Source organism: Balaenoptera ricei, chromosome 8 (genome assembly GCF_028023285.1).
Source record: "Balaenoptera ricei isolate mBalRic1 chromosome 8, mBalRic1.hap2, whole genome shotgun sequence".
Classification (NCBI taxonomy): Eukaryota; Metazoa; Chordata; class Mammalia; order Artiodactyla; family Balaenopteridae; genus Balaenoptera; species Balaenoptera ricei.
In genome coordinates, this window is record NC_082646.1 from 81,638,197 (window position 1) to 81,653,718 (window position 15,522).

The 15,522-nt window shown below is 34.5% G+C and overlaps 1 protein-coding gene across 1 annotated transcript in view; it reads left to right on the top strand.

The window, feature by feature from the left end:
• Positions 1-404: 404 nt before the first annotated feature.
• Positions 405-15,522, top strand: part of ANO3 (anoctamin 3) — a 425,544-nt gene continuing 410,426 nt past the window's right edge. The window contains exon 1 of the mRNA XM_059931289.1: positions 405-613. Coding sequence (XP_059787272.1) covers positions 460-613 — 154 coding nt within the window. The 5' untranslated portion in view covers positions 405-459. The remainder of the gene's footprint in view (positions 614-15,522) is intronic.

The following is a 15,522-nucleotide window of genomic DNA, read 5'->3' on the forward strand; positions in this document are numbered from 1 at the left end:
TCTGACAGTCCTTAGCCCCACCCAGCTGATCTTTTGTACAGAGATATGTGAATGAGACCTTCTAATACCAAGTTACTAAAAGCATCTCTCTGCTGCCTTGGCTATGTCTTCACTTAGCTCCTTTTACTTTCTATCACAGCCTCTCTGAGATGGGTTTAGCGCTGCTATCATTTAAAGGCAGCAAGATATCTTCAAGAAAAACAACTGTAAAATCCATCCATCCTATTGACGTCAATTGCTTAGGAAAGGAGTGAATACAGAAAACTTCTTAGAGAGTCAGCTCTGCATGTTTTATCTCTTTTAGATTTCCAAGTGAAAATAATTATTGGAAAGCCTGGGGTTGTTACTGATTATAAAACAGTGATTTTCCCCCTCCTATGATTTTTAAAACTTCAGTAGTTTGAACTATTTGAATCAAAGTTTAAACTTTGATTTAGATAGCTCTTTAAGAATTTTGCAATGTCAGCTGTGAAGTTTGAACTGGATTATCTTTCTCCTGAATGCTTCAGACATGAGCATGCCTCCAGCCCAGATTTTACTTTAACCTGCTTGACTGAACTTTCTGGTGATTCTAGTCAATTGGAACTTCAGCACTCGAATTCTGTCCCTGTTGGTAAGCTAAACTTTAGATTGATATTTTTGAGTATCTTAACTTACATCTGTACTTTTTAAATGTCAGATGTATAAAAAATAAATCTTGATGTCATTTACTTTGCAGTGGTATAGCTGATGCCAATTTGTTTCTTGAGTTATTTTTTCCTGAACTATATAAATAATTTTTTATAAAAAAGAACAGAGGGTTTGCCAATAGAATAAAGTATCAGAAAACAAATTCAATGAAGTAAAAAAAAAAAAATGTTAATAGTGAAGTAGATTTTGTTTGTCTGAACACTCAAGCCTATCAAGGCTTAGTTTTGTTTGGGATGACTGATGAAATCAGGGATTTTTATCCATAAACTGCAAAAAAAAAAAAGTCCTGCCATCTTTCATTCCTCTCTTTTATTTCTGTTTCCTTTTACATAATTATATAAAGGATAATACATGTTTTACTTTCTCATTAAGAGCAAGATAATATTCCTTTTGGTTATGTTATTTTATAACTTGGACTCTGTGTTAGCTGACAGTGTTGATAGAATTCAAGGCGAAGAATTTCTTTTTTGATACCTTTGGGTTTTACTTTTTCAGAATCTTAGTTTTCCTTCTTGCTCTGCAATTTTGAGGAAATAATGCTATACGCTAATAGTTTGCATTCATCAAAAATTTCTGAGGGTTTGGTTTTTAATGAGATGTCAATAATAAATTGTGCTTTGTAGAAAAATTTTGTATAATAAATAAATAATACTTAAATGTTATTCTAAAGGAAATTTCCATTATGATTTAGATGATCATCTTTACTCATAAAAAAGGCAGTATAATGTGAATGTAAAAGTTAAGCAAAGCCTTCATAGCTTTGGATGTTACTGGACATTAATCTTTGTCCAATGAAAAATATTTGTAGAAATAATAAATTCCATTTGGCAACCAGAGGATTCTTCCAAGAGAATTTGGCACATTTATGTATTTTGAGGTGTTTAAAAAGAATTTTTATGTGACTCCCAACCAATCACTGATTTTTTTGTTCATAGATTCTTTTGTCTTGTATGACTTGTTTTACAGTATAGGTAGTTCTACAATCAGGAGATATAACAATCTTTTGTAAATTTTCTTTCAACTGTAAGAAAAGAGATCTCCATGCTATTGGTTTTTTTTTTCTTAAATTGAGAGTCTTCCTGGGTGTTGAACCTACAATTTCATAAAGTGAAAAAGTCAGTTCTTTACAAATAAACATAGGAAACTTGGACAGGAAGATAAAATTTATAGAGTATTTGCCAGTTCAGTTATTTTATCTTCTAGTCATCTCTGTCACAGCACATCTATTCCAATAGATTGAATTGTTGTCTTTATGTAGTTGACCTGCACATCTCTAGCTTAGGTATAAACCCAGAGCCTGGAAGACACTTCCTCATTGATATCCTGGCAGTGCCTCAAATTCAACACAACTAAGCAAAACTTCCTAAAAACACCTCCTCCTTCTTACATCCTTTTTTCTGTCAATAACCCCTTAGAATATATTGCAGTATAAAGTTTGTGTTTATTTGTATGCATATTAGTTTAATATTTGTCTTCTCCGCCTCTTTGACCACCACTGTAGCCCACAGTACTCAATAGGGTGCCTGGCAATAAAAGGTTATTTTTGCCTTGACTCCCTGACTGCCTGCCTAAGGGACTGAAAGATTGGCCCTCTTCATTCCCCCTAGTGCATGCACCTGTGTGGACTTCTAACTGATCTCACCTCCAGCTTCTCCATAGCAAGCCTCTTGCCCATTGACAGCCACATAGTCCTGTGTAAGTACAAGTCTGACCTATTTCCACTTTTGTTTACAATTTCTATAATTCTCTGTGACCTAGGTTATAAACCTGGTGCTCTAGGATCTAAATCTGTTTTTTCCAAAACTTTTCCAGCCTCATATAACCTACATGTATCCTACAAGATTGACTTATACTTTCAATCAGTGTGCATATTATTCTTTCAAAATAATTTCCAATAACTTTCTCCCTGCCTCTATTAAGATCTCACTGAGATAAAATACTGTTTTATTCCCAAATACCTATGGTTAACTCTCTGTATAAAGGAGTTTTTCCTGTTGCTAAACTTCTACAAAATGTTTGTTCTATGTGTTAAATGCTCACATTCTGTTTTTTTTTTTTGTAAATACATATGCTCATGGCTCTGCTCCTGTTAAATTATGTTTCTTAAGGGTAATTGCCATTTCACAATTGTTTGTGTCTGTGCATGATACACATGCAATAAATATGATTCCGTGAATTACCAATTAGTACAGTACAGTTTATCTTTCAATGAATTTTCTGTCATAGGTAGTATTTACTTAAATCAAATTATACATGTATTTTAACAGCCAAAATATTATGTGGAAATTATTACACAATTTGTTACCTGATGATAACACATACCTGGAATTTGTTTTTCATTTGAAACTTTTATGGAGCATTGAACGTTCTAGAATCTGTTTTGTATGCTAGATCTTTTTGCTCTATTTCTAATATAATCAAGTTGTATCCTTTCATTCAAAATATATTAATTGAATATTCATGATTTAGAGTTAGTGCTTGGATGTCTATATGAAAATGAAAATAAGGTGATAGTAGAAGTAGGGAAAGAGCTGTGTCCTTTTAATCTCAGTGGTGTGACAGTATGTTTTTAACATGCATACGCACATACTCCTAGCATGGGAAAATAAAGTATAAGAGATGAATGTTAGTCCCTAGAAAGTTGAACAGGTCTGCCTAAAAAGAAATATGTTCCATTGTCAGCAAAAGCGGTATTTATACCTTTCACTTATTTAATACCTTGATGATAACTCATACCTACAGAATTTCAGTAGTTCTCACAAGACATCTGTGAGGTAGATTTCATTAATCTTAAACTCTATTCCCTAGAAGAAAAATTCAAATTTCGGAGAAGTAGTTTAATTGGGCCAAAGTCACATACATATAGTGAGAATGTACGTGTGTGTGAGTGCATGTGTGTGTGTGTGAGTGTGTGTGAGAGTGTGTGTGAGTGCGTGTGTGTGAGTGCGTGTGTGTGTGTGCGTGTGTGTGAGTGAGTGCGTGTGTGAGAGAGTGTGTGTGTGAGTGAGTGCGTGTGTGTGTGGGTGTGTGTGTGAGTGCATGTGTGTGTGTGAGTGCGTGTGTGTGTGTGAGTGCGTGTGTGTGGCTGTGTGTGTGAGAGTGTGTGTGTGTGTTGGGGAGGTGGCACAGACAGAGGGAAGCTGAAGAGCTCTTAATCTGTTTTCTGTCTGTAAGTTTAGTGTTCTTTTTTCCTCCTTAACACAACTTGGAAATTAAGTTTAAAAAAGTCACGTGGGGGAAAAATGCTTTGTTATGTTCCAGAAATGGATTTAATCAGTAATCAGTAATGAGGATATAAATTTCCTGTCCGGACTCTGGAATGTGCTTTAAATGACTTGTAAGCCTGTGAGCATTTCATCATGGCCATCGTGGTCATCATCCCCTTTGTGGTATTAATGACAAGCACATATATATCATTTCCTGTGTATCAGGCAGTGCTCTAATTGTTTTATATCTATAATGTTTATATTTATATATAAACATATGTTTATATCTGACATACTTTGGTAAATATATATATACACATATTTACATATTTAATTTCTCACTTTCAGCCCTGTGGAGAGTTAGGTAACATTATTATTTCCATGTCACACTACTAGCCAAATAAACAAATATTTCCTCGACCTTAAGAAATCTGTAGTGGAGCAATGGATCATTCCCTGCTGTGAGATCAGTGGTACACGTTTGACACATGGGCCATCATGAACAATAAGAAACTAATTATGTGTACATAAATACAGTGGTTACCACTGATTCATAGATATTTATAAAATCTACACATCTTTAATCTTCTGTGACAATCTGTTATGCATCTATAGTTCATAAAAACTTACTTAAACCTAATTATGTCTTTGATTTTCATGACTTTTTGTTGACTGGCTCTACTTGAAGTCTAGAGGCCCGCAATTTAGGAAGCAGATTATTTGTTCATGTTATAGTTACTATAATAGAGCAGAAAGAAGACATGACTATTCCTGACTGAAGCAAACCTGAATGCAATTTTAAAAGATTTCTTCTCCCCTTGTCTAGTGTCTGCTTCTATGGATGTCTAATTCTCAATTAGACTGACTTACTGCTCTGTCTTTACATCTGTTTTTTCTGTATCCTTGATGCTTCTGAATGCCTGGTTTTTGTTTGTTTGTTTTTGCCAGCTCCTCAGCGTCTCCTACCTATTTCTATTTTTCATGAATTGTTTTTCTAGTTCCAAATTAACCTATTGCTACATGATGTGGATGTGACATTCCTTTAGAATTTAAGTACCTCAATACAATTAGATAATAACCTCTTTACATAAAATCTTACATTATTAAAAAAAAAAGTTGTGTCAGTTATCCCAATTATATGAAAACAAGCCAGTACCAGTAAACATCCAATTGAAACAATGGGCTGCATACTGAAACAGTATAGATATAATTCACATAAGTACTGATGTAAATACTTCACAGTGGTGGTAAGTATGCAGTGCTAATTCTGAAGAATTCAAGATCATTTGGTCCTTCATCTGTTATTCCTTCCAAAACAGGTATGTCCCACTGGTAGTCATATAACTTCCAGTGTGATAAAGTAACATTTCAATCAATGTGATCCATAATTCACTTAGCCAATAGCATAATCTTTAAAAAAATTTTTCAGTGGTTGAAAAGCTTTTGGCCATAATAGATAGTATAACATTTTTCTAGAGTTTCAGACAATACAGTCTATCATATTCAAGAATGTATGTGATTAAGTTTCTTAATTTCATTTAATCTAGAATTGCACGTTTATTAGACCCTAGAATGCTTTTACATAGAACATTTCCTAACATCCTGCAAGGTTTGCTTTGGAGATTTAGTGTTAAAGAATAAATTATATAACTAATGAAGTAATGGGAGAACTCTAATAAAAAATCAGGATAGGGTCCCACTCAGTCACCAACAAACTATGTCACCTTAGGCAAGGTTTTAACATCTCTCCTGGATGATTTTCCTAATCTACACAATGTCTAGAATAGATTAGTTGATCTTGAAGGCCACTGACAATTATAAAAAAGCTTAATGAAAACAATTAGAATTAGAACATTTCCAATGGGCATCATTAAGCTTGGTAAAGCCAATAATATAAAGATGGGCAAAGACAAAATATCTGTTTACATGTAAGTTATAACAATAATAATGAGTGTCAACATATGCAAAGAACTTCATAATTTACAGAGCTCTTTTACATTTGATTTTTCGACCACTCTGTATATCAAATCATTTTATTACTCCCATTTTTACAAATAAAGAAACTGCATATCTAACAGTGATATTTTACAGTGAAATTTTAGTAAGTGACAAACCAAGAACTTAGATCCAGACTTTCTCCAATTCCAAATGTTATTGCCACTATACTACTACAAGTATGAGTACCACTATTGCTGCTACGATTATAATGAAAAATAACAAAAATGACAGTATTTACTATGTTAATTGCATACCAAACACTTCTAATCTCATTTTACTCTCCCAATACTGTTGTGAAGCATGGAGAAATTAAACAGTATTATAATCACTCATCATATTTCAAATATAGATTTATAGATCACTAACTTACAGACTAATTTGCTATTTTCAATTCAGAATGGTTGAGCTGATATCTTTGTAAGAAAAAAAAAAACATTTACAAGTAACTTGATAAGCTAGGAAAGACTACTTGGCCTATTGAAAAGTAACTGTTATGCTGATTTTAAATAATGACTATATTCATTTCAAATGTGTTCTATATATTTGGTGAGGCACTTGCAGAATCTTTTAATCATTTTTTTTTCTGTTTAAATTAGGAAGCTTATTCAATTCAAATGATTTCTAGTAAACTAATCCTAACTTTTGACCAGCTGTCATTAAATACTAGACGTTGACATGATTGCTGTATTTTTTAAAATTGCCTTTGTGTTATTTCCATAAGAGACTTGCTTCCTTCTCTAAATTCTTATTTTTAAGAAATCCAAACATCTTAGCAAGGTGCTGGTGTACTATGGATTTACAATAACATTTTGAGGCAAATAAGCATCCTCTCTGTTTTCTTTTGTTTATAGCTGAAAATTAACTTGAAATGATTTATTCAGAGTCATACAGCTACTTATTACCAAAAATGAAGATGAGAAGCTGGGTCTCATGGTTCCTTGTCTATTGCATTTCACACTATTAAAGTAACTATCTTCCCTCAACGGTTTCTTAGTATCGTGTCTCCCTGATACCAGATGAAAATAAATCTACTCCACTGAAGTATAACTGAGTCATAAGACAATAAACTATTGTACTTTCCTTAGAATAACAGATTTTTAAGGTCTCATACGATCCCAGACAAATGCTATATTTTCCAAAAAGTGTTACAACATTCAGTAGTAGTCAGAGGAGTAAACATAAACCCATTATAAATATTACATAATATCCCCGTCAAACTACATGATCACACACACGCACACACACACACATTCAGTCACTGCACTTTTTAGAGAATTTGACTCTTGTTATCTTTCCGGATATGTTCTAGAACCCAGAAATGACTGACCACTCTGCTGAAATTCTAGTTGTGCTAAGGTCAGCATAAAAACAAGCTTTTCTTCGTCATGGGTGGTTTGGGGTTTTATGAGGTGGGCTTTGCAATGATTATTTCTTTGTCTCAAAAAATGAAGAGCATGACTACTAAGGATATGCAAGGAAATCCAAAGAATAGGCTCTGTGTTCCCTGACCTTGGAGTAGAGGATGAACATCCAACTAATTGCAGCCCAGAAGACTATCTCTGATCAAAAATTAGAAGACAGGCTACTACGTAAAAAGATTTTTGTTCAGTTAGAAGTATATAATTAGATATCCTAACTTCTTGAGATGCTTAGAACTATGACCAGTTGCCACATGACTAGTTATAGTTATGGTGTTACCATCATCAACTGTTCGTGTTTATTAGATGTCTACTCTGTGCCCAACTCTCTGCCAGTCTCTGTGAGAAATGTAAAGTATTTGGAAGGTCTAGTGCCTGCTCTAAATTGTACTCTGTAAATCTAGTTATGAAAAAAATCCATGTGTGATTGAAATAGGTGACTATCTCGTCCTGCCAGTGTCATTCAGGGCAGAAACATATCAACTGGGAGGATAGTGCTTTTAGAGAGGTAGTTCTTAAAGCCAGAGTGTAGCCCACAGAGCACTTGAATTAGAATCACCAGAATACTTGGAATCCATGAAGATTCTAGGATCCCATCCCAGACCCTTTACAAGTAAACTCTGGATATAATCCAGAAATCTAGATTTTAGAAATTTCTCACATTATGACCGTATACAGCAAAGGTTGAGAACTGATGTTTGTGTTGGGGGTCACGACAGGTTCGTTGGCAAGGGCTCCTTTCCGTGATCACTGTGTTATGGCATTTTTTCCCGATTATTTCCGATCATTGCAATTTGCAATCAACTATAACTCTTTTGTCAGCAACTTGTTTAATGGCTGTTGATCCATTTATATACTTGCCAGAGTGTCTTCCTATTTTTCTTACATCTACATATCACCCTCAGATAAATTCAGGTTCAATCCCTTCTAAAAAGCCTTTCTTCTCATCCCTTATATAAAACATTTTCTCTGTATTGGATGCCCATAATACGTATTTATGTGGCACTGATATCAGTGTAAAATGTTTATTTTTTGCATTTAATCTTGCATTTAAACGTTTTAGCTATTAGATATTGGGTGTAGCTTTCAATGTAATTTTATCAAATAGAGAATAAGCTCCCACAAGATAAGAGATATGTTGTACTTCTTTTCCCTCAAGAGGGACCGACAGAGAGCTCTATGAACAGAAGGAGCTGCATTACTTGTTCCTAATATGACTTTACAAAGATGGACCAGTTGACAGAAATCTTCACTTCCTTTGTGGATTTTTTAATATAACTCTGATCTCTTAATGGCTCTGCCGAGGGGCCTTCAACTTGTTCTGTCTCAAGAAGAGCAATCTAGGTTCATATAATATGCATACTTTGGCTGCCCTGGTAAAAGGGAAAGTTAATGCTAATGCGATGTTGTAAAATGAAATAACCCCAACAACCATCATTTCACTAAATGCCTGCTGAAAGTATTCTACTAAGAATTGAGTACATCTATTATAATTCAAAATAATGAATTAAAAAGTGGTCTTTCTGATAACATACAAGGAGTGCTTATGTGGCCATTGCATTACTGCATAATAATTGGTGGAATTCCTAAAATATATAGAGATAAAGATAGATGCATATATATAGATACCTCTCCTCAAATGTTTTCTGGTGTCATGTCTTCCTGATACCAGATGAAAAAAATTTACTTTGTTTTTTTTTTTTTGGAATAATTCTCAGTACCTTGGCTTACCCAACACTTTATTAAAAAAAAAAAATTAAGGCTTGTGGTAAAATGTTTATGATAACATTCTCAGGTTGACATGATGATATATAGCCATAATCTTTATTCATAAAGCTCTTTCTGGGAAACAATTGACAGAAACCTCTCTCTAAAGTAAGGGTTGTGTTCTCGTCTGAAGTATGGATTCAGGCATACTACCAATAATTTATGACCAATTACAGAAAATGTACTTCACTGAAGCTTGCAAGTATTATCTCTTTACAATAGATTCAAGAATCTCTTGTAGTTAATCAATCTCACTTTAATTCCAATTTTTTTTTTAAGTGGGAGATAAAGTAGTGGGGTACAGGTATACACTGTGAATTAATCAAATTCTGCATATATGAGTGCATTTCCATGTGTAAGGTAGAAACAAAATTGAAAATCACTGTCTTTAGTGATATAAGCAGGAGGATAGAGGTCAATGAGTAAACTATTCTGGAAAGAAATTTGACATTATTTTTCAAATGGATTTCAAATCATGTATAGCTTTGATTCAGAAATTCAACTTCTAGGGATTTGTTTCAAATAAAATCAGGGATATACACAGAAATAATGGAATAAAAATGCTCAATGCAGTGTTGCTTTTAATAGAGATAATAAGAAATAAGAGTCCAACAGTGTGGAATTCATTAAATAATTAAACTATAACATATCTCCCAAGAGGGAATGTTTTAGAGACTTGTAACATGGGTAGTAAAGAAAGCGCTATTGGCAATGGAAAATACTCAGGGTATAACGCTAAATAAGGTGACAAAATTATATGTAGATATTTTATACAACTTTTGTGTAGACGTTTATAATTATATGAGATCTGTGCCAAAAAATACAAGAAAAACATATACTAAAATAGTAAAATCTGTTAGTCCTGAGGTATACGATCCCAGTAAAATTTACCTTTTGTTTTTTGCTACATTTTCCAAATTTCCTTGATTAATCATGTATTATTTTTAATCATGTAATATATATATATTAAAGGAGTTTTACCTTTTTTATAACAAGAAAAAATTAGAAGCAACTTACATGAAAATAGACATAGAAGAAGGTAAATTGTGCCAGAGTCCTTGACAAAATATAGGTTTCTTGACATTTGAGAATTTTCAGGTCTCCACTTGAGTCTCACAGCATTTCCACGACCCTCTTTATTCCAGTCTCATCTTCAGACTGGGGCCATAGCGTAGAAGCCCACATGAAAGTATTAGATACTCAGAAATCAATTGTTCAGGATGGTGAGAATAGTAATCTTTAGCACTAGTTTTGCAGCCATTGTTCTCCTCAGCCCTGCAAATCCCTAACCCTATTTCCAACAAAACTCTTCCATATATAGAAATAGCTAGTACACACACATAAATGGTCATTTATTATATCCAAGTAAAATTACAACTGTCACTTTTATGAGCTTCATTATGTTTAATTTCTCAGAAGAAGAAATCATTTTACAACCATTCAAGAAATAAGATAATGCAGGGAAGACAAAGGCACCCAACAAACAGGTGCTCCATCTACTTTTTAAAGGCTGGAGTTAGCAGAAAGGAAAGAAAAGATACATAATGATAACTGTAAGCATCAAAAAGTCAGTGGGCATCAAAAAGCTAACTATAGGAGAGAAGAGAAAGGGACATGTATTAAAAACTATAACAACAGCAAAAGTATGGAAAGCAAGAGGAAGATAATTGTATAATGGAGAGAGAATTTTTTATGAATCAAGGTCTGTCTGTTTAAACACAAAGAGATTTGTTAGGAAGATATATTATAGCTCATAGAATCATTGCATCAGCTTTATAAATAGGCCTTAGGCTAAGTTTTCAGAAAAAAAATCATAGGACATGCTGGTGTCCACACAGGAAAAGAGAGACATAGCTGCTGCCAACTCCAAAAGCATGCTGCTTTTGCTGAGGTGACAAACTTTTACCTCTGCTCCAACCCCAGAACTACACAGAAAATCACTGAGTAAACAGGAAAAGGAAAGAGTGCTACCCCTCCAACCCAACCCAATGCCCTGATTGGTTTCTGACTAAATCACTGCTGAGCCCCTAGCACTAGGGTGGGATGAACCCCACAAAGGACCCATTGCCTGAGAGTAGTCAGCGGGCAGATTCATCAAGAGAAGGCCACTCTGGACTTGTTTCCTCATTTGAAAAACAAGGGACTTGGAACTCTTTCAAAGATTCTTTGATTTTTTTCATAGGCATTTGATCAAAAAATAATAAGGATCTTTGTTGGGAGGGTCTACAAAGTCCTGCAAGTCACCATAAATTCAGAATGCTTATTGTTTAATATAAATTTGCACACTAGAGAAACTCCTCATTGGCTTCTGATCTCCCAGCTTCCACGGTTATGTTCTCACCCATCGCTCTGCCTTTTCAAAACTCATTGTGCTGCATGACTCGGGGGTACTTTTCATCTATATCACGAGCATTGGAGAAACCATTGCTTATCCCTTGAGTCAGCTGTGGTGGATCCTGTTACTAATAGTGGCATTCTGCATATTTTTAGATGACCAATGAACTACCCGCATGTTTCCCATGTTTGTATCTTACACATTCTCGCATTTCAGCTTTTGTTTTGCTTGTCCTTTGCTTTTTCTTGGTCTATAATTTGAGTTCTCAAAAACTAAATATACCAGTTTATGGTCTCTGAAAATTCTATGCAGAAGGTTCTTGCTCCAGTTTATGAGTAGAAACTATAAACTACAATGATAATCTTAGATTTAATATTCTCATTTTCTACTTCTTGTAAGTAAATCCAAAAGTTGATGGCATTTATTTTTGTAATTTTCTGAGCTGTACATTTAAACTGAACAGTGACTGGTTGGTATAGAAGTAGAAGCTGTCTACCTAGAAATTATCAGATAATCCCGTACCCGATGGAAATTTGAATTCTGATTCTTCATATAAAGCAATAGAGAGGTAGTTGCTTAGACCCTAGCATCAAGCTAAAGTTCAGAGGTTGCTCTGATACTTCTTAGTTATGTGACTTCAGAAAATTCAATGAATCTCTATGTGTTTCTATTCCCTCATATGTAATAAGGGTGTAACCTCACAGAGTAGTTAAGAATATTAAGTGAAATAATACCAAAAAAGCATTTAGCACAATGCCTATAACTAGTAAGTATCCAGAATATGATGACTGACCATGTTCTGGGGATTATAATCCACATGAGGCAAATTGCAGAATCTGTGTAGTGAAAACTGAGATTCTCAGTTCAGGTACAGTTGTCCACAGGGATATATGAATGTGCAGAGAATTAACATCACAAATTTCGGGAGCATTTATTTTACTTGATAAATAATCTTATTGAATTTTAATATTAAAAAAGGAGCATTTATTAGGAAGTGAATAAATACCTAGATTAATTTTTATAATAAAATGTTAGATTTCAAAGAAAATTCCTATTAGCCTAAAGATGTTTGTGGGCATTCACTTTTCTCTAACAAGAGAAATATTTCTAGAGGAAAGTTTATGAGGCACTGGAAAGAAAACAAACCAAAACAAAAAGGTATTGGCTGCATTAGAACCCTGGTTTCTGCTGGTTACTTGGGTGTTGATGCCCCATGATGACAGTGGATGCTCAGTGCTTTTGATGGGGTTGTAATTTGTCTTGGGTTCAGTGAGGCCATGTAAGTTTTAGCATTGACATCATTGCATTGACATGAGACAGTGTTCTCTTCTCAGAATATCATGGGCTTTCAGAAGCAGTTGTGAATTTTACTTTATTTAAAATGAGAGTGGGAAAGGGAAACTTGAACTTTTTTTCTGTGCTAGATATTAAACTTGCCTATTTTGTTCCCACTCTAGCTAAAAGTAGCCAAAAGAAAGTCTTCCCTATGTTCATCTTTAAGAGGTAATCTAGCTTTTGCAACAACATGGATGGACCTGCAGAGTGTTATGCTTAGTGAAATAAGTGATACAGAGAAAGACAAATATTGTATGTCATCATCACTTATGGTGGAATCTAAAACATAAAACTAGTGAATATAACAAAAAAGGAACAGACTCACAGATATAAAGAACAAACTGGTGTTTACCAGTGGGGAGAGGGGAGGGAGAGGGACAAGATAGGGGTACGGGATTAAGAGGTACAAACTACTACGTGTAAAATAAATAAGCTATAAGCATATTTGTACAGCACAGCAAATATTAGCCAGTGTTTTATAATAACTATAAATGGAGTATAATCTTTAAAAATTGTGAATCACTATGTTGTACACCTGAAACATATTACATTGTTCATCAACTATACCTCAATAAATTAAAAAATCTAGCTAGGTGATCTAACTTTTAGAAATGAGATGTCTTCTCTCAACATTGAATAATGCACTAAACAAAGAGGCAGAGATATTAGTGATGTTTATGCGTTATCTGGATTAACTTGACTAAATTGTACTTGGAGTTGGGAAGAGCTAGATTTATAAGCTTCTCTTATGTGAGAATATGTGTGTGGGGCCAAGAGAGCACGTGTAGCTTGTCTAAGATCACACAAATAGTTAGATACAGAGGCCAGCCTATAATGTTCTATATCCTACATTGTCAGACCTTCAAGTGTCTTCTAACTCCCAGGGGTCATAATGAGTAAGAGACACGACGCAGGCTTTGTCATAGGAATCTCTGACTGTGACTCAGACACATACTATCGATAGATTCCAGAACTTGTGCAAGTTACTTAACAATTTTCTTCCTGTTCTCAGTGGGACACCCACTTTGCAGTGTTGCCTATGGGATTGAGAAAATGTGTGAAAAAATACCTTGTGCAGGGAAGGGACTTACAATATATGTTTAATAGATATGAGATGTCTCCCCATTTCCCATTTCTAGTGTTTTGCCTACTTATTTACTCCCTGTGGCTTCTCAAACCAAAAATTGCTGGGCCATTCATGAGTTGCTATGATAACTAGGGACAATGAATCTGAAAACCAAAAAGAGTTCTACAAACACATATATCACTGTGAGTTTCCTAATTCTTGCAACTACATGCCTTTTAAACCAAACTCGCTTGAGAGTGATTAATGACTAATTCCAAAAAGACAAAGATCTGGGAGTACTGGTCTAAACATCTTTGGTAATATAAGAATCTTGATCTCATCATTGTTGGTTTATTTTCCATTAACATTGAAGAAATTATCTTTCCCCTGTATCTATCCTGCAGGTGTTTTCTTTAGAATTCTTATCAGCTTCCTAGGTAGATAAGCACAATTCAGTGTTTTATTTTTCTTCCTTTCCACTGAATATTTGGCTCCAGCCAGTCAAATTTCAGAATGCAGGCTCCATTTCCAAGGCCACAGTGGAGACAAGTCTCAAAGCAAAAGTATGTAAAGAAGTGGTCAATTCTGTAGCAGAGCCCAGAGTGTGGATTTTGGAAGTTGCCTAACTTCTACATCCAAAATGCTACTACATATTTCATAATTTCAGATGAAATACCATAGAATAATCACAGAGAGCTTGGTCATTTTTTCTCTGGTTTTGCCTTGGAAGACAAATGAAACTATTCTCAACAATTTACCTCATGTCCTTATTATAAGGATTCTTTAAAAATAAGTTTTTAGAAAGTAATGTTCTGTTAGCTCTGTAAAATACATATGCAAACACTTTTAAATTTTAGTTGAAAGTGACCACTTATTTCATCACAGAGAAATGATGAGGAGAATAGGTGGAACTAGTGGAAGTTCCAGTGTATTAATTGTTTATTTATGAGTCAACAATATAATGTGTGACCTACTAAAATGTAAGACATTGTATAATACAAGGATAGGGATTAATTAAAAGGAGATTAAAATATGGTGTCTTCTTTTAGTTGACTATTAGAGAAGACATTCATTACATTAATACTTGCTGAGTAGCCATATATACAATGTACCATATATACATATATACAATATGCAATGTACCGTGTATACAATGTACTTTGATACACATGCATTAATGTGTGTGTGTGTGTGTGTGTGTGTGTGTGTGTGTGTGTGTGTGTACTGCCTGGGCTCATATCAACCCTATTCTTCTTGACAGTCCAGACATCACTGACATCCCTTGCTTCATTCTTATCCATGAGTGTCCAGAATTAGTTAGAGCCACGCTTCAGTCTTAGGATCTTGTTCTTGTCTCACCCTGAACATGGTCAGTATTAGGATCTTGATAGATGGTTATAAAGAAGGAGAAGGCAGCCAAGAACAAAAGGAGAGCCTGCACGGGAGTTTTGCAATATAGTCACTGTGTGGATGTGTCCATGTCAGTTTAATTTTAGTCTTTAGTTTCCTGAAAGTTAAGCTAGAGCAGAGTCTCTTCCAGGGCTTACAGTCTATGCTTCTATGTCATAATATCTCTTTATTTGTGTTAGTCTTCCCCTAGTGTTTCTTTCTAATATATACCCTCTTAGCTCTGGACTTGGCCACTGTTTTAGTCCTCATCCACACTAGATACTCACCCTCCACAAACATCACATTCTGTTCTGTATT